This window comes from Varroa destructor, unplaced genomic scaffold, assembly GCF_002443255.2.
Source record: "Varroa destructor unplaced genomic scaffold, Vdes_3.0 BEIS01000005.1, whole genome shotgun sequence".
NCBI lineage: Eukaryota > Metazoa > Arthropoda > Arachnida > Mesostigmata > Varroidae > Varroa > Varroa destructor.
The window spans coordinates 6497106-6524434 of NW_019211458.1; the positions used below are offsets into that span (position 1 = coordinate 6497106).

The 27329-nt window shown below is 40.9% G+C and overlaps 2 protein-coding genes and 1 long non-coding RNA gene across 8 annotated transcripts in view; 2 read left to right on the top strand and 1 right to left on the bottom strand.

Moving 5' to 3' along the window:
• Positions 1 to 6496: 6496 nt before the first annotated feature.
• Positions 6497 to 13917, top strand: LOC147755220 (uncharacterized). The gene is made up of 3 exons (XR_015328910.1): positions 6497 to 9109; positions 9493 to 9633; positions 10527 to 13917. It is a non-coding gene; the product is annotated as an uncharacterized LOC147755220 (long non-coding RNA).
• On the bottom strand, positions 9191 to 23033 carry LOC111251984 (uncharacterized). 3 transcript variants are annotated; one of them, XM_086990791.1, is made up of 3 exons: positions 22339 to 23033; positions 17480 to 18555; positions 9191 to 9298 (listed from the first exon to the last, which is right to left on the bottom strand). In XM_086990791.1, exons 1-2 carry the CDS (start codon positions 22947 to 22949, stop codon positions 17493 to 17495), a joined length of 1674 nt encoding a protein of 557 aa, XP_086846917.1. In that variant the 5' UTR covers positions 22950 to 23033; the 3' UTR covers positions 9191 to 9298; positions 17480 to 17492. The 3 variants fall into 3 exon arrangements, with proteins under 3 accessions (XP_086846917.1, XP_022664941.2, XP_022664946.2); XM_022809206.2 differs by lacking the exon at positions 9191 to 9298 and having other exon boundaries at positions 16656 to 18555; XM_022809211.2 differs by lacking the exon at positions 9191 to 9298 and having other exon boundaries at positions 16656 to 18552; positions 22339 to 23031.
• A 1072-nt stretch (positions 23034 to 24105) lies between these two features.
• The window catches only part of LOC111251010 (uncharacterized), a 32974-nt gene continuing 29750 nt past the window's right edge, over positions 24106 to 27329 (top strand). For 3 of the 4 annotated variants that reach the window (XR_002673601.2, XM_022807134.2, XM_022807136.2), the window contains exon 1: positions 24106 to 25219. Coding sequence is in view for 3 of the 4 variants with exons in the window: in XM_022807134.2 (XP_022662869.1) it covers positions 25078 to 25219 (142 nt within the window). In the remaining variant the exon portion in view is untranslated. The remainder of the gene's footprint in view (positions 25220 to 27329) is intronic. The other variant, XM_022807135.2, reaches the window with a different exon arrangement.

The window sequence follows — 27329 nt, forward strand, 5'->3', positions numbered from 1 at the left end:
TGACGGTCACAGCGGAGGTTATGCGATCAAGCGATGCTTATAAGGGGCTAGTAAAGAAAACAAACGATAAAGGACAGGCAGACGGCGGGTCGAATTCAAAAAAAGCGGCGCTAAGAAAAAAAACATCGTTAACGTCAGCAATGACGTCGCTGCTACCAACCGCAGCAGCTATCAACGTCCTTCATTAGCGTTTCCTCCTCATCCGCTGAGTTTATTTCTGTAATAATCATTATTATTGTTATTTGACGGAAGATTGAGGAGCGTGCTGAATTTGGTCGTATGGTTATTGACTTGTTGTAATGAATATAGGTGATGAAGCCTGCGCCGTAAATTCTCAACAACGGTACAAGCTATCCATACATAAAAATGACTGCATCGGAGAAGAGAATCAACGCGTACATGAATACTGTTCGACAAGTAATATATATATCATCACAAGTGAATCCAGGGGACCTTTATAAATTATTTTTGGCTAGAGTTTTTTTAATATTTATTATATCCTCTATTTTTATACACATATTCCAGCGCTCTGTCAGCTTCTGGACAGCCATATACACACCATTCACGTCCCTCTATCTAGTTTCCTCTTAATCGCCCTTTTGAGGATATGGGAAATCCCGTGATCGCATGGATTCTGGAGTAAGCGACTTGACGCCAACGTAGGATATCCTTTTTGCTGAATTTAGGAAATAACTGAGACATGGTGATGAAGCCTGGCGGTTCGTGCTTACGGTCAATGAAGGTCTTGAGGACCAAGACAAGTACTTTGTAGTAGTAGTAGAAATGATGCCCCTCCAATGCCCATTGCAGGTATTATCGTCAATTCACGTGCCCACCGCCTTAATAGCAGTCTTTCGGATCCCGACATCTGGTCTTCAACACTCCAATCCCTGTTTTCGAAGCGTTTGTACCGTTCACGTATTGTGCTTCTGCTTACGATTTCCTTACCTAGTGCCTCCGACAATATTTGATGAATTTCATCGACATTGTGGCCTTCTGGGACAAAAAATTACCACTCAATTTTGATCTTTGAGAAGACGGTTATTCTCTATGAACTCATTATCTTGGAGTTTTCATTCACAATTTCTAGAAGAATCTATTTTTTATTGGTTATCGAAAATCTTATTGGCTAGCAGCGTGCAGTTAAAGGAAAAAGTTCTTCAATTTTAAAGCTTATATATATATATAATTCAATAAAATAAGGTTACCTAAAAATGTTCCGCGCGTCGATACAGTTACTACAGAAGTAATTTTTAAATGCGCTAAGAAGAAGAAGAAGCACTATTCGATACCCTTGCCTTTGGCTGCTATCACTGCTGTAACTCGTTTGGCAGGCTCTTTCGCAGCACCTCTATCACGGCCGCGGCCTGGACCCATGCCTACTCTTGAGCCTTGTGAGATATTCATAATTTCCTGTTCGGTCCGATTTCAACCTTTTCTTTATAACTTGTTACGCATGAACATATATTTCCCATATTTACGCCTGAAACAGCATTTTCCTTTTAAAATAGCTCACGTTATTGGCTTTTTTTCTATGATACCGCTGACGCAATGTAGGGCTGTCAACGGAAATAACGGTCCAAAGCGTTACTTTGCTCGGACGTTTAACCTGCCTAATTATATAGAACTTGTTGAATCTCTAGCCAGAGCGCCTGTAAATGTGTTAACTCAAAATGTCAGAAGGTAATTCATCCAAAAACCAAACGCTTTTCCTATCCAACTTTAGAATAGCTTATTTTTTATATCTATTTGAGATGCGCGTACATTTATGCACAGGGATTTTCGCCTGTTCTACTAGATCTACGCTAACTCAATCCGACCTCAGAAGCGGTTCGTTGTGGACACAATGACGTTGCACTCTGCAGTTCGCTGACACAGTGAGGAACTTGTTACAAACTTGTATTTTTGTTATTACGATATTAAACTTCTCGCTGCATCTTGCATCGTTTTCGATTTTTTGCTACTGATTTTCTTAATGTCGACTGAACAAATGCTCTTTGCGATCGCTTTTATCTGGAAGTCTAGCCAGCAAGGTCCCCTGCTCTTACACGTGGTCTTTAGAGTCATAAAAACGCTAATTCAAATTTGTTTGAAACGTTAACGTTGTTGTTATCGGGTAGACAAGAGTTAGGATAATTGCTAGAATTATACATGTCTCTACATAGACGAAAGTAGGCGAAATCGAATAGCCAAACTATGTGTAACGGTTCAATGATTTACCCACGTTATAGCGACAGCCATTGTACTATACACCTCAGCAAGTACTTTTCCTTCGACAGATGAAGGCTGCTTTTCCATAAAGAAAAACCCGGACCCAGATATCTAGTTTACGTGTAGGTATTTTTCACCAAATCCGACATGTGTGAAACTTTTAAGCGGGCTTTGGTTTGCCAATAATCATTTATATATACATATATATACAAGGAAAGTAGATAATCATGATATGACGTCTGTATAGACATGTTACGCAATACCCACTGTTGGGTACTGAAGGTAACATTTGAGGCTCTACCTGTGACACGTAGCAAGCTTTTTGTAGATGTTGTTTCTGAGAAAGCAACTACACGTTTTTATTCTTGGAGACATTTAAATGATACCGGCTGTCAGCGCTCTGAAGCGAACCTATTTGACATGGAATAGCCATGAACGTTTCATGTGGAAACTATAGAAAAAAATGCTTCTTTAAGGCTGGCCCAATAATGAACGCCTGCGCGAAACCATTGGAAGCATGAGTACAACAGCAAACACAAGCCCAAACGGATCGCTCGCAAATAACTTAATTGTGACAAACTAGAAGTCAATCTTCAAGGTAGAAACTTTTTGAGTTAACCTACTAATTAGCCATTTCACTAACACTCGGTCTATTTCATTGAATTCATAGGAGGCCATATTCGATTTAAGAACTAGGATCAACGTTCTTCGTCGTTGCATTGCACAGTGACAAGTGCACTTCAAGCACTTCGGCTACAGCACAACTCTGGGAAATCGTAGGATGGTTGGCTGACCAGCTTGGTCCGCTGCTTCGCGTAGATCCGGTCCAACTGAACAAACGACAGACTGTTTTTCCGTCTGGCGGCATGCCGACGTCACTCTCATGCTAGTAATAGTAACTCTTCGATGAAGTTGTAAATTGTCACTTCACAGTGACACAGGGATATACAAGCCTTCACTGACCCACACATGCATACACAGATACACGCCGATATACGCACACTTCAGCGACGCCAACTCCCTCGATAACAAGCAAAGCTCCGGTCGGTCACTATCCGTAGCTATTTTTATTTTTGCATCACTCAGACGAGATCGTGATGGCATCTTGACTGAGCAAAAAAGTCTCTTTCAAAATTTCGTCGAAAACATCAGCCGATCGACCGATCGGGGCGCGGCGGCCGATATGCCACTGCGAATCAGAAGTGGCCGAAGAAATTCTTGGCGAGTCGGGCTTGATCGCATCAGAGTTTGGAACATATCATCTAGTAGCATTGTACAAAACAGTTGTGAGAACTCGTTGGTAAACGTCGCCAAAAACATTCGCAGGCATCCTGCCATTCTGGTGCTAATCAGACCTATTTCCTAATATTAGACATATGTTCGGTCCCCGACGCTTATATGACAATTGACTTTTTGCACCGCATAACAAAATGTATCGACTGAGCAACATTGATAGTAAAAAGCAAGGTCGGTTAGCGTTAGAATTGAATAGAATCTCTGCCCAACTCTCTGAACAAACAGAGGTGTTTTCTACGATTTCTCGGAAAATTGAAAATACTTGAAAAGTCGAGCAGTCTCGTGTTGGCCGCACATCTTGCTGAACTTTGGTGTCGCCAGAGTAGCGGTCTATATGCTTTAATCGATCAAATGTACGTACCTGTACAAACATTCAATTTAATGTATGTTATATATATTGTATACAAGGTTTTTAGCCTATGAAGCTCAATTTGTTTATGTAGTGTTTAGATGTGCATTTTTTTAACTGCACTTCCTTATTCCACATCGCAAGGCTTAAAAATATCTGAATTTTGCGAACGAGCGTCTGCGGACCACCCAGTGGCTTTTCGGCACCTCTTGCGTCATGCACCTACTGCTTCGTTTACTTTTTTCCCCCCTATCCTGATCATCCCTACGGTTCTGTCTATTACTACCGGTTGTCGCAATTGATGTCCACTATTGATCATATCCGGCCAACACGGCGGTCCTCCTCCTCGGAGGTGGAGCTGACTTTAAGGGGGAGTAGCATTCCCAGGTGGTGACTACTGTAGGGCGGGCATTACGGTATGAGCTGAAGGAAATTACTTCGTGAGTGCGTCGTCAGTGAGCCTAACGTTATCTTTTCGCCTAGCGACGATGGCCACGACGAACAATAGGGAGGGAAAAAGGTAGGTAAGGGGAAACGATCGACACAAAAGCAGTTAGCGCGTGCTCTTCACCGCTGTCGCTCTTCGCAGCTCCTGACGCCACCGTCGTTTTTACGATGATGATGATGATGGCGATGATGATGTTTTTTGGAGGCAGACGCGGCGGCAAAGTTGGTCTTGGTGAAAAGCTGAGATTGATTGCAGAAACATCATGTTTAACGAAAGACTGCGCTTCATAAGCGGTGGTAGCAACAGGGCCCCGTTCAGGTGAGTGCTCAGTTCCGATCAATCGAAATAAACAAGTCGTAGTTGTGTGTTGAAGAGAGACAGGCATCGCCGGACGCCTTGGATTTTCGATAGATACCATTATCGTCAGCATCGGCACTGTCTCGCAGAAAAAGGAAATCAACGACGAGGCACAAGAGCTCACTCACTTTTTCTGTTTGCAAATACTAATCATAATAGTAGTAGAGCAATTAGTGAAGGCAAATGGATTGCGGGGTCTATTGAGAAAAACACCACGAAACAGATGAGGTCCGCCGCATCATAATAGATAAAAGCTTCGAATCTATAAAGCAGCGATATTCAATATTCATTCATGTGGATCGTCTATTTACTTTTAGTCGGAGAAATCGCTGACGCAGCTACCGTGCGTGATTGATTTCATTTTGTATCAGTCTTCGGGATTGACCTAATGCAATTAATTCACTTACTGAATTAGTAATGTAATGTTTAAATTGTTTGAGAAAAATCATATGAAGCAACAGTTTCTTAGAAACAGGTGTAATTAGTAGAAGAAAAAGACTTTCACTGTTTTAATTTTCTAACGCAAAACGCAATTATTAATATGTGCGAAAATCACCTTTAGCCCCTTTATGGCTATGTGGCATCTAAGTTAACGCTAAGTAAGTTTTACACACTGGTTAGAGGATTTGTGTGAGCTTGCATTGATAAAATTTTCAAGAAGAGGCGTATATTCTTTCTTTCGTTTTCATATCTTCTTTCGTTCAGTATAGTCCAGTGTCGGATGTATAAAATGCGTCGGCCTCACGTGACCGTAGAATGGTCATCAGATGGATGTGTGACAATCTTTTGGTGACAAATAGATTGCGCCTCATCTCAACTATCTCCATATACTAACCTTAGTAAAACAAACTTTATTGTTATTCTACAGTTGTTAGTAACAGTTTCATGCGAAAGGAAGTACTGATTCTGAGTTCACTGGAACAGCATTCATTTTATAGGTGACCAAAATGTGTTGTCATGAGTTGAGCCTATTTTTTTGTCCTAGAGCGGAAAGAAAGTAAAAAATTGTAAATCCTTGCCTGAAAAACGAAACCGGTCCAGCATTTAACTATTCTGGCCTAGTAGGTTTCTATTAGATAATCATTGTAACCTACCAAAGGATGTACGCAATTTACAAGGGAAATTATTATTCCTGTGATATGATTACGTACAAACAAATTGGTCTTTTCTAATTAAACAAGTGCAACTTCAGTAAATGAAACGTTCAATTGTAAATCTAACACAAGACATTGATGGTGTTACGCTTCTTTCTGCCGCTGTCACGAGAGATTCGGGTCTACAGGCGATACCCGAACACAACATTAACAATCAAATCTAGAAAAATCATAGTAATCAATATTTTTAAATGTTTCATCATGAGAAATGCCGTCTAACAACTATTTTATCAAGGCTGTTCTATTGTTGTTTAGTCTTTACGTCCTTTCCGCATCTAATATTTAGGCCGTTAGTAAATATATCAAGTGAATCTTTCAATTGATTTATGAAATAATAAGATAGTAGTATCGTTCACCAACGTTCCAGAGACGGCCGACTTTTCGAATAAACGTACTTGCTGAACGGCGTTGTGCGCTCGTGAGAAGCTGCTGCTGCTGCTACCTATTGCCTCCATTTTGTAGCAGCAAAATGCGCGCACGCTTGGGTCAAATCCAAGATAGCGTATTCCAAAAATAAAACTTTAATATACTACTACTATATAATACAAATATTTGATATGCAAACAAAACGAGGAAAAATCGGTGTTTAGCTGATAGTTGTATGAGCGACAGGACAAGCACGTTATGCAGAGTCGATTCTTACGTAGCTTTTTGTTATCGCTTTTTTTTAGCGATGTGCTTTATACGCTTTCGGTGACCGTATTAATGATAGCTAAGAACATCCCTCCTACGTGTAGCTTGTTCCTTGATCTATTTCGCATGTTTTTGCATCGTAATTATACGGAACCGTTATGACCCACTTAATCACGATTAAGTTTACATCTGCCGCCGAGTAAATTTCACTTGTACTCTCTTTATTTCCTAATCGACCCTATGTTCCATTCTGGAGCCGCACGGTTGCATATAAGGACTCGGCTCACTAGTTGTAGTTGCGCATAGGATCCGCTCTATGCTTCTCTGAAAACATCAATCAGAACTTAAAACATGGTCGCTGTATCTGATATTTGTTGACGTTGTGACTCCTAGGTCACGCACTTGATTAGCTGTTCTCAGTTTAAGCTTGCCGATGTCATAATTTTCTATGGGGTTGTTTTTCCCAAAGTGTTTTATATAGATTTTTACTGTTTAATTGTAAAATTGACTAGGTTTTCTTGATCAGAAAAGTATTTGATGTCTTCGGCGCACACCATAGTTTTGATATCGGGATCTAAGAATTTTAACTCAGTGATACTAATGATCAAGGTTTTCAAGCCACGGCTGAATCCCAGCCGTGTATATTGAATAATTCGAGATTTTATCCGTGAAATATTACTAGCGGAGGGGGGATCATCCATAACTGAGCCCACTAAAGTTTCGCGCCAAACCTGCGAAGAACAGGATAGATTGCGGAGTGTCAAGCCCAGCGTAAATCATCATATACATTTTTCATTCCATTGATTGTTGGTTGTCTGATCTGTTGCATCAGTTAGATATGGAACCACGATGCTTGTACCCCTTGTGAAGGAAAAAAGGTGCAGGACGTGTTGTTTGTTGCCGGTGGATCCATAATCGCCACTGCCCGCGTCATATTGTTATCGTCACTCGTCGCAGTGGTCTTTATGTTGCTTTTTTCCACAAACATCTACCTGCTTCTGTAAGTGGATAAAAGCTGTTCTTGACATGTTAATCCGAAAACTCTATCGCCGAATAAGAAACGGCCGAAGCCAACTTATTAGGTAAGGCCACTAAATTCCGTATTTTAGCAAGACGTCTGGTATTAAACGTCGACTTAAAGCTAAAAACATCTAATAGTACTGAGCGCTTAATAGCGCCAAATCGTTTCGATGCCGGGTAAGCTACAGGGTTCTAGACAGTCCAGGTTGATACGGATTATAGTCTGTTCGCATTTGCCTAAACGATTCCACTGATGATGCTTTCGATTATTTTCTATGGTACATAAGTTGAATATCAGGAGTTTGCTTGCTGTCTTAAACGCAGCAGCGTAAGGAAACTTAAGATTCTGCCGGTTTTAAGCTTATACTAATGTATCAGTGAAAATAGCAGATGTATGAAGTATCCTAAGGATCTGTACGCGCAATTTGGAATATCCTTAGGGGTCTCGCTACGCGTATCTGAAAATATTCTGTGATGCTAAAACGTGTTCTGAAAATGCTACGTGATACGTGCTTGTGAATCATATTAGAGCCGTTCTAACACGATTCAACCAAACAAAATCTATCACTTAGAGAAGAAAGACGACTTATTGCATCTGCGAAGTCCGAGTAACATTCAGCCTATGAAATGATGTTTATGCATGAAAAGTGTGTGAATGAATGCACGGAAACGATGCCGCTGGTTATATCCAGTGAAGTGCTTCAGGTATTATAAAAAACGAATCCTTTTATACTGCGCCACTACTACTATAAGTTCCACGTTTGACGTAATACATGCGTATTGAATTTTGAATATTCTACTACTAAATCTAGAACGACGGATTCCGCTATGCTTAGATGATAATTTCAGTCTTGGTCGCAAGATCTCGTTCTCCGTTGTCTTCTATATAAAAAAAAAAGGTGCTAAGAATCAATTCGACCATCTCTAAGTTTAGCAATACATCAAGTACCTCGCTGATAAATCGAAACACATCATAGGCCTTAGGACAAAACAATGGCAGTAAGTTCAAATAGCCTGCATCGTTTTATCTGACAAGTTCAATCTATGCTCATGTCGAAGTGTGCATTGGCCTACAAGGACCCCACAGAATATCCTCAACGCCGCCTAATACGTTATCGAGTGTGACCGTACTTAATCATCAATGCACAAACTGAAAGCGGACGTCCGTACTTCATTATATCAACAGTCTACTACCAAAATGATCTTTTACGCGATTTAGATTTTAATTAGCAATAGCTCCGACCCTTCATCGCCTCAGCGTTATTCGCTTTTTACGGCCTTGTCGTGGTTGTTCCCGAAGAGCCCGGCCTCGTCAGGCTAAAGGAGCAACAGGATCAACAACGGCAGTGCTGAGCCTTTCACCGCCTCGCCTTCCTGCCCGATGCGGTCGCTGGCCTTAAGGAGACCCTCGTCACGATACTCGAGTTTGACTTGAATTTCTCCTTTAGCGCCGAGGAAGACCACCGTAGACACTATGGATACACACGCACACGCAGATACACCGTCGCCGTCTAGAGCGTTATTTATCTAACAGCTACTACCGCTTATACTACTACTACGGCCGCTATAGGGCAGCTGGGTGGTCGCTGTTCGGATCATAAGCGGCAGCGGCAGGATTCTCATCAGCAACAAAAGTGATTCGTATGTTGTTGTTTTAGTTATTTCTTTCATTCATTGCTTTTCTTCCTTTTAGCAAAGTGCAAATTCGTAGTTTCCTACCTATATAGCCGCTTTCCTTCGTTGCCGCTCGCGCCAAAGTCGTCGCGCCGTTGCTTCGGGTGGTCGGGATAATTGCTTTTCCTCTGGCCTCTTTTCGCTACCACTATAGTTCTAAATGAAACAGGGAAACATTATTATTATTATTATTGTCGTTGTTCTTCTTCTTACTATTGTTATTCTTATAGCCCTTTAGTACGGGTAATTTTAATTAATAAGGCCTATTTGTCACAAATGAGCAACAGTTAAGAAAGAATTTTAATAATAAAAATCATTTCTATCCGACTCGTTGGCATCGTTTCAATTAGTTGACATTAGGTAACCGGTTCAGATTATGCCTCGGTGTCTGTCTGCTCCTAACACGACAGCTACGACGCCGCCACATCGTGGTGCCGGAAATACCGACCACGCGACGATACGTGCGAACTATCAGGCGTAACTTAGAACGAGTACGTTGACTGAAGACGGACAAATTGATTAAATGTATGACTGTATTGGTTTTAGTTGTCAACTCACTATAGAGATGTGGTTTCTATTAGCCAAAGTTTTACGGACACTGGTATCGCTTGACGAGTGCCATTCGGTAAAAGTTGAACCTCTTCGACAATGGCTGATTGTGTATTCCTCGGGCTGGGCATGGTCGTAAGCGTTAACGAATAGGAGATTATTAGTTAGCCATCAGCTGTCATTGCAACAAAAACGCCCGCAAGCCTTTTATAGTCATCTGCAGAGCCGTTCTCGTCGCAATTTCGTCCACTATGTCGAGCTGGCTATCAACAACAACTTTGTTCAAGCGTATCAGCTGAACGGCTGCATATTATATTAAATTTCTCTAAAAATGTATTTTAAGCATCTTTACTGTGTTTTTTTCATTCATCGAAAAGCTAAACTATAGAATATATACTAGTTAACATTAATCGCATAATATTTAGCAAGATCTACGGCCGACGAAAAATGTATGTAAGTCCATCGTATGATTATAGATTTAGTTTTGCCCCATTGTTCTTGTTGCGATGCCGGCTCGGCAGCCTAAATAATTACGCTTTCTAGGTAACACCAAAATTTGTTTTCTAGAGGCACAAGTACTTCCCTATGCGGCTTCGTCTTTTACACGTCTCTTCCTAAAATAAAGCCTTAACGACCCCCCACAGAAAAGTCAGCTCAATTCGGACACTTTAAGGGGTCATCTTAGACCGGACGAATCAGCGAATCTATACTTATAGCAATATATTAACAAGTACTAATCAATTATAAGAAATAATAAACACGGCACAAAAATAACCTGGAGACAAATGGCTTGTAAAGGCTTCCCAATTAACAGCAAAAACAATCTTGTGTGAAGATGTTGCAGATTATCTTTTGCGAATTATCTCTCGTCTACGTTTCAAGATTTCCCTGGAGCGAAGGCAGTAAGCCAAGTGGATCTTCGAGTACATTTCCTTAAAAATAAGCACTGATTGGCCGAGCTAAGTGCTTACAGCCTTACGAAGCCAGCGTTGTGCCTCTACTCTATACCTGTTCATATGAGTAGGTAAGCGTGTGAGTGAACCTCGTCGTGCCTCCAACAGGGTTTCTGTCTGTCGGCGTCCCGATCTGCATGTTGGCCTTGGTACCACGATGGGCATCCGAGTAGATGGGTATTATTTCACGAAATCGTCGTACATTTGCTCTCCTCACATGTAATTGCTGAAGCTAGCAGGGCCATTTCCTTCAGATTCGCCAACTTGTTACAGTTATTTTTACTTCAGTTTTCGCCCGAACGCAGCCGCGATTCTGTTTTGAAAACGGAAAGAAGCTGCTCCCTCCAACTGCTCCCCATTCTCCACTCCCCGTTACCGCTGCCCGATCAACAGTGCATTAAAGCGAAGGTAAACGTTCTTCAATCCACCCGCGATGAAAAATGTCTGGGACCGCTTTACAATAATGATCGGTGACAAAATCCAAAACCGTCGAGTCACTTAATTTACAAGCGCTCTTTCGTCTTTTGTCAAACATATGAAGTAAAATCATATTTTGCTCAATATTTCGATCAATAAGTTGTCCTAAGTCACCGATTTGATTAGGTACATTAACGCGTACATCTCGAACTGAAAACAACTGCTCTCGCTGACCCTTACTGTAATCAGGCTTGTTATTGGCCTTATTTTTGAAATTACCTGTATCAGCTTCTCAACAAAAAATCACTCTTTGTTTAGCTTGAGGAGAAGCGCAGTGGTTCTTGCTAATAAAAGTTGAAACGATCGCTAGAGATTTTACAGTATTCTGCTGGCTCATTGATCCCCATTACAATCTCCATGTTGTCGTCACTCAGATTTTCTGTGAGATACAAATAAAACGAATTTCTGTCACGGATGATCCTTTAGAAAACAAAAATTTAATGACCATCTTATGATATATATATATATATATATATATATATATATATATATATATATGTATTTATTCTCGTAACCATGGCCTAAATTTATGGCAGTTGGTAAAATTATTGTGAACAGCTAAGGGACGGAGCTTGTTGATTTCATCTATTGTTAAAATCACTATCCAATGTCTTGTTAGAACAATCGTGCCTTCTAAGCGCGTGATCTTCAGTAACGCTGCGGGATAAATCGTGATCTTCAAATTACTCGCCGTTTGAACTGTCTATGTGTTTATGCACCGTGCTTACCCGTTTGTACTGGGTCGGGTTGCAGATGTCGCAGATATTACGAAGGAAGATGTAACTACTTTAGGATGACGATCTACAGAGTTGAACAATACGAGAGCACGCTTTTGTCTTCTCTTTTTATTTTATACACTTGTCTATTCTATATTAGTGAACCAATTCACGAACTATTTGCGATACTGATTGGTCTTGTTCTCGATGTATTATAGGGCGTATTATACTGCAGGTAAAAGACGGGCATAAAACCAGTGGGCATCATCATCAGCGTGCGCTCAGTAGCCTAATAACATACCGAGTTACGTTTGTCGCATTAAGCACGTAAGGCATACGATAACGGGCATGACACGCATGTGCCTATCAAGAAACCGTGAATGCGGAATATCGTTATATTGTTCGAAGATGGTTGAGTGAACTTTTCTTTGCCCCGCTTATAGTATTTGTCCATACAGATCGAGACATCTTTTACGGACAGTATTAAGAACCATAAAACCTAGTTATTTGCCGACTTTCTGTTAATCCTAAAAGTGTTTCGCAGAAGATACATCAGCAAGTGATGCCATTTAGCAGCTAAATGGAACAAAATGGTGTTACCTCTTAAAGATCCCGTATCGTGTAGCTATCTTGCGTCTTAAAGGCCACCTAACAGGACAACACCACAAGTGGCCGTACAAATAGTGATCGAGATCACTAAAAAGAAAAAAAAAGCCATACTTCTTTCCTTCATAGCATATCAAATTTGCCGATAAAAATTCACAAAGCTGCAACAAATGTCAATTCTTCCTGTAACTCTTGGACTAATAAATATCTAAAACATTTGTTTAACACACAAAAAAAAAAAGAAAAAGGTACGTTCTATTAGTATCACCATTGTCATATTTCAATGGTATCAAAGAGCACGAGCAAAAAAAGAGAGTCATCATTATCGGTTCGCTTAACCAATAGTTGAAGAACGAGTTTGCGTATTAGTATACGGTCTCCACCCAAATGATGCATTGCAGGGTTCCGTTGTAACTGTTTATTTACTATAATAAATTGACTCACGCGTTACTCATCTCCTAAACCCGGACCCAGTTCTTTTCCTGTTATTCATTCAAATGGACCCTACCAGTGGAATATGAAGACGTATAGCACTAACTCAGTCGTTATACTTTTTTTTACCTCAATATAACAATATTATGACGACAATGGAACGTATGTACGATTGTTGTTTGAGCGTGATAAGATGAAATGACTCGGTTAAGTAACGCGTCCGTCCTGAGGATGATGTAGTCATGCAGTAATGGTAAAAAAGGGACCGTTGACATTTATCTGCTTGTGCGGATGGAACCAAACGTCTTTTGTTGAGTCGGCCGCTTAGAACAAGTGAGGTCATCTGGTGCCACGTAGAAGCGATCCGGTAGGACCCGCAGAGCGATGCCCCCAGAAGGCTATGGTAAATACTGAAGATAGAAAAAGATGTACCGCCTGACTGGCGCCGAGACCCCACCGGGAGCCAACGTGAAAAAAGGGACAACGGAGACAACGAAGGCCATCTGTCTGCCTGACTGACTAAACGCGAAGACTTAGAGGTTTATCCAGTGACCGATCGAAGCACCCAGCTACGAATAGCAGTTGTATTATAATCATAATAAATTGAGCGGGGTTTTAGCAAACAGTTGCCTAAACCAAAGCTGGCTAAATACAACCATATTCCCACCCTAAATCTAACTGGTCATCCACTACGTACCAGTTGTCTACGACAGAGAACAGGAAAAACGTACGTCGTCGTCGTTGTCTCCTCCAAGTGACTATTTTTACGTTAACCGAAACCTAAACCATGTAGTTGTAACATTGATCATAGGATTTCATAGGATCATTGAAATCATAGGATTTAAACGTTTCTACCTTTAGTAACAGTGTTAATTAACAAGGTCACGTGTCTCAGGTATCATCAGTCTAACGATGCAATCTTCGAAATCCCCGTGACCGGTTGGGTAATGATAAAAAAAATGCATAGTGCTTGCAGAATGAGCAAACAGCAGGACAGAAAACATGGACTATTGCCCATTCTGTCAGCCGTGGGCGAGCAAAAGGCTAGATTACAGGTACAAAACAGAGGATCTTCAGGCAATAAGCCAGATTTGATCTTTTTTAAGCTTGATCAGAGGATTACTCTTACGTTCGGTGTGCCAGATAACGGTCGATAACCAAAGGTCGCTATGTTTTTCGCTGCACATTACTGTAGGATTCGTTCCCTGTTAGTGAATAAGTAAATTCCCTTTTCTATCTATTGCTTCCTTTGATCATGTTTTTTTTTTTATATATATATATATTTATGAATATCTATAATACATCAATCAAATGACGCTTTGCATTACAGCATTGCATATTCGTAACTACATACGTATTTAGTAGCAAATGTTAACACTATTATCTTATTACAATCAATCAATCAGCGTCAGCCAGGTTTATATTGATATATAGATTTTATGTAAGCCGCTCGATTTAGTTTGACTGCATCGTTTCACTCGGCCTGGAAGCATGTCCTACATCAGCGACGAGCTATGTCTGCAAAGGCAGTATTATGCCCTGTTGTAAAACACTGTTTTTTTTTAAACATTCAAGCTTTACATGCTTTAAAAATGATTAAGGCCGGCTAATCTCGATTGAACAATTTAAGCTATCGTACAACAATTCAGATTTGATTTCAACTCACTTAGCCTAGAAATATATTTTTCCTACGAATGTACTCTCAACTAGTCACTTCAGATTTGTCTGTTATCCATGATTGGGCTCGTTTACTTAAGCGACTAAAACCGCACATTATTATCTTTTCGGTGAAGATAAACTACAAAACGGATATATTCGTATAGTTAAAGGATAATTCGTTGTTGTTAATAATACTACAAAGTTCGTGCCCGATATGCCGACAGTCGTGGCGTATCAAGGATTAAGCCTTCACTTCATTAACGAACCGATAGTCAATCTGTGGTACGTCGACAACAAAAGATACGTCGACAACCATAACGACAACAAAAGATCTGATGCTCACTACTAAGAAACAGCGTTCATTTTCTGCTGTTTAGGTTAAGCTTTCAGCGATTCGCGCATAACCACTATCCGATTTGTGGAGAAGATAATTCTTCGAAATTGATTCTTGGGTGCCTCTATACAATGTTCCGTATTCGTGGTTGGTCGTTCTCGACTTCAAGGTGGTCTGGCGTGCGCGCCACTTACCAATACAGAAGAGGAACAAGGATGAGCTTACCGCTACGATCGTTTTGAACAACTTCGATTTTTACTAGAGGAATAGATTATTATTAATTAAATTTGGTTCTTTGAAGTTTTTCTCCTTTACAATAGCACAGATCAAGCGGACAAGTCTTTTGCACTACAGACGCGTTCGTTACAGCGGCGTCATCGAGTAATAAAGTAAATAAAAGAGACAAACGTGCATGAATGAGACTTGACCTTGAGAAACTTGTCCAAGTGTTTTTTTCATATAGCAACAGGCTTTTTAGAACCAATAAAGTTTTTAATGAGCTTTTAATGAGTTTTTAATGATAATTGCTTTTCGCCGGTTACTGAACGCAAAAAATTGTTTCCGTAGCATATATACGCTTTGACTCCCTTCTATCACACATGAAAAATGTGTAAGCTTACCTATATATATATATAGGTATAATGGTAATTTGAGGAACCTCTAGAAACTCGAATTCTTAGAGAGTCCCACTCTTGCTGAACCTGGAAGTGTTCTCAGCTTTGCCAAATAATTCTAGGTTCGAACATCCCGAACATATTGAAACGTCCTGATAATAGGACCCAAATTTGTGGTTCAACAACCTACTTCAAAAGCGAATGATTATTTTAAGTACAGAACAGTTCCTACTCTTCGTTAGATATCACGACTCAATCGTAATAACCGACGCCATTTGCATCTCGAATGCATCGGGGCAGCCTCTCAGTTCTAGCATATGATGCGTGTGTTCACAAACTGCTTCAGCCATGGCTCCATACGGAGTACACGCCACACTTTAAAAACACAGTTATCGAGTCAGCTATTATCTGACAGTGGAGGTGTCGATTCGTATGGGGTGGTCCGTTGTCGTTGACAGGTTCGTCAAAATTGACGCTGGATAAAATGCCCGCACCCGTCGATTAAACACAACACTTTATTGTGGGTATTCTTTCCTGCGGCCATCTAGATATAGTAGAGTACTGCAGAAGATCTATGGGCGCAACCCTTGAACGGAGAAATTCTTTCTGACTCCGTCTAAATCAACGACTCGCTACTGCTGTTTCAAAAGAAAATATCAGTAAGAAAATCATGTAAGACCTATACGCTTAATTTGTCTGATTATTTGAGACGATTTTCATCTTTCCCGATCAGTAGATATGCGTTAAAATCTGCAGATGCAATGTATCTGATGTACTGTAGTTACCACGAAAACACTTTTTGTTCCCCGAACGAAAATATAATATTTGGTCCCGTTAATTATGACCTTTTTTTTGCAAATTTTTAAATTGAAAAAAAAAAAATAAAATCACCTAAACAGTATTAACTAGACGATAAAACGTTTTTTTTGCTTCTCATTCATATTTTTCGTTTTTTTGCTACTCAAGCCTATTGAGTGAATTTTAGAAATGGGTCCGTCAATGATAGTAAAATAAATCCTAAAAAAAAAAAATAAATAAAAGCTTCACACGTGTGTAGTGTGCTTTCAGGAAACGCAGAATTGAAATCATGGTCAGATTGAAGCCGAAATCCCTTTGAATGACACGGCACTAGACACTATGGCGAGCACAGCGGAGAGTAAGGAGAGCCACGGGAAGAACTACTCAAGAACCGAGTTTATTTACCGCCGTAACAGGGGAATGTTTCATAACTAGACCCGACCTATTTTGATAGCAGTAATAGAACCGAGAAAATATTGCGGAATGAATTTCCTATTTCATTACGTATCCCTAAATATGTGCATCAAACGAGAGCTTTCATCTCGTCGGGGGAAAATCTTCGTTATATAGAAGCACGAAGTTCTGCATGTGTGACGTACTTTAGCCATAAATAAACATTCGTGTTACGACTGCCCAGTAATCTGTCTATGAAGATGGTGTCGGCAGATACTTTAATAATGGAGATTTGTGTGTTTTGCGGGATCCTCCTTGACTATACTAGCAAAGAAACTAAGATTACAGTGTCTTTTTTTTTAAGTCGTCTTATGGATTACAGTCCATCCACAATACTGCTTCGGCCCAAAGCCGAAAAGCTCGTTTCGAGTTAACATTCGTAGCCAATGCTTTTTCCTAGATTTCTAGACCCATTTCGTTGAAAACTGAATAATCTCTAGTCTATAACATTCCTTAGCGGTAAGAGTTTTCTTTATTAACTAATTATTAGATGAGTCGTTAGAAATGATTGATTATTCAGTCCTCAAGGAATAACTTATCCAGTTACCTAACCAGTTTACTGCTAACGCTGCAAGTAGATAAAACTAGATGCCTGAATATGTGTTTAGTTGAATGGTCTAGGGTCACATAAACTAAGAGCTTTTCGTATCAATCTTTCGTATTCTTCCGCAACACGAAGTAGGTAAGTATTGCGTTTCCCAAAAATGGCATTTCCTATTTTGTAAGAAACTATCACTCTTACTTACAGAGTGATTGGAATTAGCGAGTAGAGTCGCTATCGGACCGTGTCCTAGCCCCAGCCGCGACGAGCACTGGACTTTTCACTCTACCAATTGGAGCTACCGATGAAGCTGACCTGTTGCTATTTCGAGCATTTGCTGGTGCCAACGAACTATTTTTCACGTCTGCCTGACCTCTTTGTAGAGTCGTGGCGACACTTTCTTTTCCCAGGAGTCGGTCGAGAAAGCCCCTCACGCCAACTCGTCTGATTCTTGTGGGCCCCCGATTAATGTTGGTTATCCAGTCAGCTATTGTGGGTATAGGCAGAGATGAAGCTACCGTTGAAGGGATGTCCCGTTTCTGTTGGTTGGGAGTTGCCAGCGCAGTGAGCGGCGGGTAATGGGGAGGAGGCGAGGTTTTTACGTGGGTTCCGCTAACTGCGTCCCGGCTTGAATTTGTAGACTCGTAGATATTGCTCGCAGCTGGAAAACTCGAAAACCTGGAGCCGCGAATATCGGCAGGCGTCGACGGTGCGGCTGCACTAGTTGCGCTTGTATTTGTTGTTGTTGTTGTTGTTGTTGTTGTCTTTGTTCTGGCGGACAGATTTTGCTGTAACTTTGCCATACGACTCGATGATGTTCTGAACACAGGTGCTTGGTTCTTTGGTGCTGAAACTCCAAAGAGCGTGTCGCTTGATGAAGAGCTATCTCCATCGTAAGCCACAACTTGAACGGCGACATCTGTTGAAGAATTCGAAGCGCCCATCTCTGGTTGTCGATCAAGCGGGATCGTCACGTTAGAAAGCGTAGTCGCCCTTCCCGTTGACGAGGATGACGGCGGTGGTGGCGCCGCCGCCGCCGCTGCTGCTGCCGCCGCTGTCGAAGGCTGACCATCTTGTACTGGTGGCCTTCCAGCCGCCTCCCCGAGACGCGACTCAAGTAGAGCCAAAAGTGTATCAAATCCAGCAGCCCTCCTGTCTTGCCTACCTCTTCCACCGTTTAGTTGATTTTGCTCCGACGCGTTCTGGACGACCGCATTGGCTGGTGCAGCCCCGCGGCCTCGGCCACGTCCCCGGCCGCGGAAACGACCGCGTACTCGCCTGCTGAAGAAACAAATTACTTAGAAAATAGCCATGATAACCATAACAACCATCTAAAGTAGGTCAACATCGCTGTCATAATACGTAATAGATCATGCTTCAAATGAGTATTGCATACACGATGAAACCTCTCAACAGCTGTGTTACCGCCTGTTACACAGTGGCCAACAGCCTCGTCTAAGTTACTCGTTGGAGGATTAAGAACCATGTTCTGTCATTAAAACCTAGACGGCGAAATTTCATAAACTTAGACAAACACTGCGCTAGATCGAATATTGAAAGCAAATTGAAACATCGATCTCAGCGCATTGCGACAAATGTAGATACGTATAGTCTTGCACAGCATTATCGAAAAGTAAGTATAATAGTAAATTTTAGTACTCTAACTTGATCCTAGAACGCGTTGTCAAGAATAATTTAATACAACGACAGTTTACATAATTATAAACACGAAGGTGTGGGGTTTTGAGTTAAGTAGGACAACAGAAAACGCAAATGATACCAAGTTCGCAATAAAAATTAGAACTCGATCCGACCACTCAGAGCCCAACATTCTCTGATCGAATCACGTAATTTATTATGGTACAGAAGTATACCGACATCACTGCTCAGCCAAATGTTTGGGTTCTATTACACAGTAGAAAATGTCTGCTGCTCACTAAAAATCATAGCAAGGTATGTCTACAGTATGCATATATAGAAGCCATCCTAGTCCACCACTTCCGGAGCTTTTCTATAGATGGATTCCTACTATTAGATAACAGTGATTCTAGGAAGTTGTAGGAAACGCTGATCACTTTCAAAGCATTGTATAGCCTGTCTCGTCACTGCAACATTACCTCAATTAATTAACGATTTACAAGTTTCTTCTCGTCTATCTGTCATTCCGTGTTTTTCAGCTGTGGTTCCCAGCAAATAACTAACAATGTTATGCGCTTCATCGACTGCTTGCTAATATCTAAGAGTGAGATCGTCCACGTGAGGCATAATGATTACGTGTATGTAAGGCGATAGATATTCAGAGACACACTGTCCTGGAACTTATGAAACAAGCCAATGGCAGTCTCGTCATAACACGGCTCGTGGAGAAGTTCCTCGCAGCTCACCAGTTTATCGCTAATCGAGGAACAACCTATAGCATTAAAAGTTTGTCCTTTTGATTAGTCACCACTTAAAATCATATTCGTAGGTTTTCGCTTTAACATACGATATAGGTAATCTCTAATATACGCTTTTGGTATCAGTGCACTCATATGTTGAGCTTTATTCCTGATAATATGAACTTCGGCCACCAGTCGTCACTATGCGGTAAATAATACATCTGTGAAGTAGTTGAAACAAAAAGACAGGAAGATTACTGAAATTCGTTCTGGTAGAATGAGTCTTCGCAATAATAGGCAGTCAGTAGAGACAACGACGCGTCCGCCGCCTCTCTTATCGAGAGGATCAAAGCAGCTGGAGGCTTGATTCCTTGGGAAATCGACGCTCGAAAATGTATCTGCCTGTTTCTATATATTATTTTTGATCGACCAGCTCTTTCTTTGGGCTTATTTAATTTTGCCAATACAGTTTTTTTTTTACTGTATAAATGGATTGGCTGCTGTTTGTAATAATGGCATTGCTCCGCGACCCTATAACGAACTCGTTATTTAACTCTGATTTTATGACGGACGGGTTTGTCGTCGACTAGCTTCAATGTTTTGTTGTCGCAGAGATCGCCACCTAAAGTCCCCTTCCACCCACGTCGCCATCTAAAGGAGCTCGAATCCAGGGTATCCATTAGGTAATTAATGGTCAAAAACAGGAGTTGAATGATGACTATGTGAGACAATCATAAGACTGATACCAAACTTAAATGGCCTGCTGCCATTACACAGCGTTGCATATAAACAAACTTACTAGTTGTACGTAAGTGCATGTTTTTTTCAGTGTAATTACTCACTGAATTTAATAATTTAATTAATCTAATTAATTTAATTAATATTAATGAATTTAATAAGAAATTAGGCTCAAATTTATCATTATTATACTTGAGATGCTACACCACATCGATCTTTGTTAAATAACCTTTTGAATATCAATATTTGCTATCACACCCACCCAGATTTTCAAAAATTTTCTTAGAAAAGTTTCCTAAAGTTCATGTTTACTCAGCACAAAAACCAAATCTGCTGTATGCCTGGTGCCGGTAAATAAGCATACCTGGAACTCTTCACTTAATAAGTCATCTAGCTGTTTTGTGCCGTTCATTGATATTCTAATCAATCATCGAGTCGTCGCGATAGCGCCGCAAACCTTTTAAGGCTGACACAGACATTGCATAAATCTATGAACGGCTCGCCAGTGTTCGTGGTTTAGTCAATCGGACCAGAGAACGCCTGATATTAGGCCAAAGCTGTTGCATCCTTAAACAACCACCTATTGAGGGTAGCCTAAGTATGAAGAGTTTGGAAGAGCCCCTAAAGAGTTCATTTTATATTTATTAAGGCAGTAGAAACAAACTGGAATAAAGAATAGATTTAACTTCCAACATGATTTAACAGGAGCATTATATTAAAAGTAGTATTTTTAAACAAACCGCACGGTGTTGGGACCTTTTCAATTACCATAGTCATAACCATTGTAGCCATTGCGTTTGACATATTAGAATTAAATGTACATGTATAATATAGCGTTGTGCTTTTGTCACAAATGTGTGTTACACAGTGAAATACATACCGTTTATTGCAATAATATTTCGTGCTCTTTCAACAAATTTCAGATGGAGATGTGAATGCCACTCTGTATATATATATATATATACGATGCTCTCTTATCTAGCTTGGTATGTTTATAGAGATTTGTTTCTTATGACTGGTCGAGCTTCGGCCAGGCGCCACCTGGGTAAATACATAATAGCCGGCGTATGGACAGTCAGGCCTTCCTGTTTGGCAACCTACAAATCTTGTCTTTCTGAATAAGAAAAGATGCAACCAAAAACTACCTATTATTAGAGCTTTCTGCAGCTTCGGAAACTGACACTGGCTTCAATACTGACTTCAGAAACTAAAAAATATGGAACAACAATAACTGTTACGGCCTGGCTCGGTCGAACCTGTAACAAAACCTACTTTTTTTTGTGATAAGCTAAAGGAAAACTCAGATCTATTCGCAAATTTATCTTGCCCGGGCAGGTGCGGAACCCTCTCCACCTCAAAAAGTTATACCTGTTGCATATAACAAAGAGCACTGCAACCTCAAACTTTGTCAGTAGACTAATCATATACTATAGTTTCTACTGAAGTTTAACGACTGGAAGAGTTTTGTACCTCTGATAGAACACTGATTATAGTAGGCGCGTTGACGAGGATCATCACCAGCGGAACCTATACGGATAATGATAGTCAGATCGTGGTTCACTTTTCAGAAAATGCCAACTTTTAACGCAGCGTGTCTGGTATCTAATCTTCAATGGCTACAAGTACGACAAAGGAAAATAATGCTTTGTTCACAATATGCTAAACGTGTTGCGTAATACGTGTGAACGGTGCATCTCAGGAAGCGTAATGACTATACTAGAGAGAGTATTCAGGAAGCTAAACACTCTTATAGATAGTTATTTTCGTTATATAACGAACTGTATATAATTAAAGACACACAGGAGAACGGATCTCTCGTAAACGAATCTCAATGCAGGTTGTGCACGCTGGTGCTGATGTATGATAGGCACGCAGCGATCGGCAGAAATTATCTAAGCGTGAAATTTTACTTAAATATAGGCCATCGATAACTCATGTTTAACTGTACCTTGATAACACAGCAGTAGAATCGCCTTTGGACGAAACTCTGGCCAATGTAAATGGGTCATCCGGTGGAGGAGCAGGATCGGAGCATCCATGGCGAGCGGATAGAAATCTGGAGGATCGCGTAAACACAGAACGAGTTTCTGGCGCAGTTTGTGTCGAACGACTTTCAACCGCAATTTCAGTTCGACTTAGAGCTTGATTACACATAGGGCATTCAAATTCCGTTTGACATGCGGCATCCCTGCACAGGCGAGACGAGTCGTCTTGGGATATTTCTACAGGTTGTGACCATCCCGCCGAAGGTGCCTGTTCGCTGAAGCTCACTTCACTCACTGAAATTACTGGAACAGTAACAGATTCTCGGATCAAATCCGTCGTTTTCGGTTCGGATTGGGAAGCATCTCTAGATGCTAGGTCAACCAATTCCTCGGTTGTTGAATGGGATGGAAATGAGAAATGCCTCAATGACATTTTGAATAAGGCTGCGTTGTTTTCGCTTTGATAAGAGGCAAACGGTGGTTTGGTTCGCTCCAGCACGATCGTCGTTTCACGAAAGCCGGCGTCACGAACGCCGTCACGAACTCCGTTGTAAAACATACGCAGTTCAACCATTCAGCACGTCCGAGAGCAGGTAACGTCCCATCGGGACGGTTACGGAGGCCACCTTTGACCAACATACAAACGAGTCATGCTAAAAAGGAACTTCTGTTTGTGCAAGTCATGCAGGTTACAGAGGTCCTCATCATTTTTGCTGTGGTCGCACACGAATAAAGCCATTATGTTATTTTGGTGATCAAATTTCCATGAAAACATTTTGAAGATTATTGAACCACGAATTACCCTAATGGAAGTTAGCGTTGTTATAGGTCAATCAAGGCCGCTTTCTACATAGGCTTACTAGGAAAACGTTTATGAACGTTTGTTGTTGTATTAATAAAACGATGTCAAATAAAACTGCTGAAATTTTCTATAAGCTTCGCGTGTTGATTGCCGAATCATTTTCTGAGGATCTTTCAAATATATCGAAAATATTAGACGAGGTTAGACCAAAAAATAGATGAAAAGTGCATCCTTCTATATAAGCTGCATTTTGGAGCACCTTAAGATAATCATTGGCATTACCAAGTAGTTAGCCAGTCCAGAAGCTGTGGGTTCAGGTGTAATTCCACCACTCGGCTCCATAGATCTTCTCAACAATCAAATGTTTATGACGGTTTGTATTATTATTATTATTATTATTATTCAACGATATTTATATAAGGCGTTCACAATTACAACGCTTAATCTGTTTATAGATTTGCTGACTAAATCAATAGAAGATACGAATAAAACCTAATCCGCATGTGATCTCAGTATAATAAAATCTAACTAACTAATAAAAAAATCTAACTAACTAATAAAAAAAATCTAACTAAGCAAATTATGTTATTCTATATAGTTGTATCTAATTGCTCATGTATACAAGCTTGAATGATGTGACTTCGTAACATTAGACTTTATGTGACTTTACCACCACTATCTACCGTGTATATAAGCCTATAATCATCCATGACATCGCAATAACTGCCAGTCGGACATGGTTATTTATGGCTGTTGTTGTTTTTTTTTTTAATCAGAACTCTGTTCTTGATTCAGGCTGATCCGATGTGTCGTCTGTGAAAAACATTTTTGAATTTCCCGCCACTCAACCACCCAAGACAGCCGTGCGAGGCAGGCGCTACCCACAGCTATAGCCGAGGTCGTACGCGAGGACAATACCAACAACGACTCCAAGTATGAGTAGTAGGTAGTAATGTCAACAGGAAAGATGGCGACGCGCGCTGTGTGATGGAGTCATTGTCGGCTGCTCGTGCAGTTGCTATTGCTGGTGTTACGGTTACAGCTATTGAGTGTTGTTGATGGTTCTTGGCCCTAGAGTGATCGTCGGACTTTTTCATCACAAATTTGTCGCTTTTAGACGATTTCAGACCTTTAGTTAGTGGCGGCCCCTATCAGATAGCGGTGTGTTTTTGTTCGCGGCGCGTCTCATCGGAGCCCATACGCCGAAATTCATCCCCCCACATTTCATTCGCTTGCAAGCAGCAAAAGCGACAGCAGTTGCTAGCGAATTTGTTATTGTGGAGACGTAGCTGGGCGAAACCGTCTCTCGTCACGAACTACGGCCACAACTGCTCGTTACCAACTCCAATTGGTCCCTGTTGCTATTTGCGCTGTTGCGGCTTATGGTAGTATGACTGATACAAATATCGTTACCCTTACGAATCCTGCAGCTGCTGATGTTGTTACTCTCAAGTAAGGAAAAGTGGTAGTTGAGACTAGCACTCATCGAAGAGTGGATTTGTCTTCGGAAGAGCGCCTTTGAGCTGAACGGGGAGAGTGGAGCGCCATGCGTGGTGCTGTATCGTATTACGACTGCAATTGGCGTAATTATTCGGGTTTTCGCTGTCACCGTTACCCGTAGTTGAATACAGGGAGGCATCTTATTTCGCCGGGGAAGGGGGTAGGGATTTGCTCATTAGAACAAGTGCGATAGCAAAAAGACGAAAAAGAATCGTTTTTATTTGTTGTCTCGAGAGACGGGCGGCGCACGAGAACGCCAGCAGCAAACCAAGAAGTGGTTACCGCTGCTGCCGCCGCGGAATCCAATTGTGTGTGTGTTTATTATTGAGCGAGACAAAGATATTAAAGTGTGTTTAATCAAAGTAAAGTGTGGCTAAAATAGGAGCGAAACACAGGTGCGATGGACGAGGCGGCGATAGCCCGCAAGCTAACGTCGATTGATCTGTCGCAGGAGTGCGTTGAGACCCTGTCATTGTGGGTTCTCCATCACAAACAACACAGTGATCTCATCGCGCATGTATGGATCAAATGCCTCCGAAAAGGTGAGTGTTCCGAATACTGTGATTTGACAGTACGCAACGTAAGTGGAACGTATGTATAGAGAAATCGCTAAGACCAGAGCAGAGGGAAGAATCACGACGGCGTTTAGTGTAAACGATTACCGACGCTAACTAACTAGAACTCGCTAATGACACTATGGCATGGTACGTAAATAAGCATTAGCTCGGGCATATATTTTTGTTGGGGAAGCTTATCCGCCAGTTGAAATTCGCGACGTACCGGGAGAAAATGGACACCCCTATCATCGCTTCTGTTCTGTTTAGAGCTACGTAACTTAAGGGCCATATTTCATACTTAACTGACCAAGTAGAACACTGACTACCAAATAGCTAGCCTAGACTAAGAGAGTGTAGCATTTGCTCTTGAGACCACCACGATGCTATCAGTATACACGAATCGCTATTACGGCATTCAAATATATACCAAGTATAACGGACACAACATCTACAGCAAGAGACAATTGATGCGCTGGTTTTTCCAGCTATCTAACGGATCTCCCGATTTAATTACGACATTGGTTGCTATAAATTTCGCGGTGAATAACGGGGAGTTGCGATGCACTTACTATATTGTATTATAGAGGGAAAAAAAACATCGCAGACAAAAGAGATAGTAATCGTCGATGATTGTTACTCATTTTGTAAGCATCCATCAAAGAATAATATTCAGCTTACATCTAAGGTTAGTGTAAATAATTGAGGCGGCGCCGCTTGTCGTACACGTCGACCGCAGCATTACCTGACGCTGCCTTCGTTTTCGAGCAACAACGGTCCGTATCTCTTTGAATTCGAAGGAGTAGGAGTAGACGACAGGTTAGAGCAGCCCTGCGTCGTGTCATGCAGGTAGCCATTTGTTTTGCCTAGGACAATGATGATTTGTCATGTTGCTTGTAATAGGGGCACGATTGGGCAGATTCAGAAGCCTCGAGGTCTCCATAGTTCAAGTGAAATGTATTCTGTATTGGTAGTTAGTGTGTTTTTTGCTACTCCCATCTCTTCGTGTGTTGTATCTAGAAATGATTAGCGGACGGATAGAAGTTTTTTTTGTGTGTGCAGGCGTACAAGCGAGAACTAGGCGGCGCGGTGGACTTAATTCCTATTTGACATTAAAGAAAATCGACTTAGACGAGTAGTGCTCATTATAAACTGTCTCACTAACAACTATAATCGGTAAGAAAATGACTACAGTACAGAAGGTAGTGAAAGTTGATTGTTTTCAAGAGTGCTTGTCCCTTATTATCCCGTTAATGTATAAATCTTAAATACTCAATAGATAATAATATTTAAATAATAATTTTGCGTCACAGTTGGCTCGAAATTATGTATGAAAATACATTTTGGGTCCCAGTGTCGGAACCGCTTAGCTTTACCATTATTCGACGATACTTTAACGTCGCAGACTCATACCGGAGCTGGGAGTTAACGAAATCTGGCAGCGTCAAAACGAATACAAGTAAATCGTATCATCCAATAAATTTCCGCCATTTTATTCTTCGTGAAGTAAGTGTCCAGTGTTAGCGAACTTGTCAATGGATTTCGAATGTCAATTAATTAATCACTGGACGATGTATGCCGTTTACTTATTGCAATATGCTTAAAAAGATCGATAATACATCTGTTTCTCAATTCGCTGTCTTGAAAAGGCTTAATATTTATTGTGCAATATGCTCGCCATGACACAAAACGATTTACACGTCTTATGTTTAGAACTGTAATTTTGTGTTTTTAAAATTGTGCAACAACCTGTACAATCAATCCAAGAGCAACAACTTTTTAAAGAACTGCTTAGTGCATAAAAGTAATTGTCCACACGAGATTCTTGCACTTTTCCAAGATAAACTGTTAAACATGATTTTTTCCCAAGCTTTAGGAAGGAAATTGTTTGGTTATCTGTTATGGCCATCATGTCACACGGAGCGTATTGTTACTCAATTGCCATGTTCGACTCTCTATTGTACATGTCCATAGGTGATTATTATATCTGTTTGTGTTAGAGATTAGTGACAACTGTACGTGTGTAATCTCTAATTGGTCTCAGGCCCGTTACTTTACCAATGCCATCGGTATTATATGGTTAAGGCAAGCAGGTCCT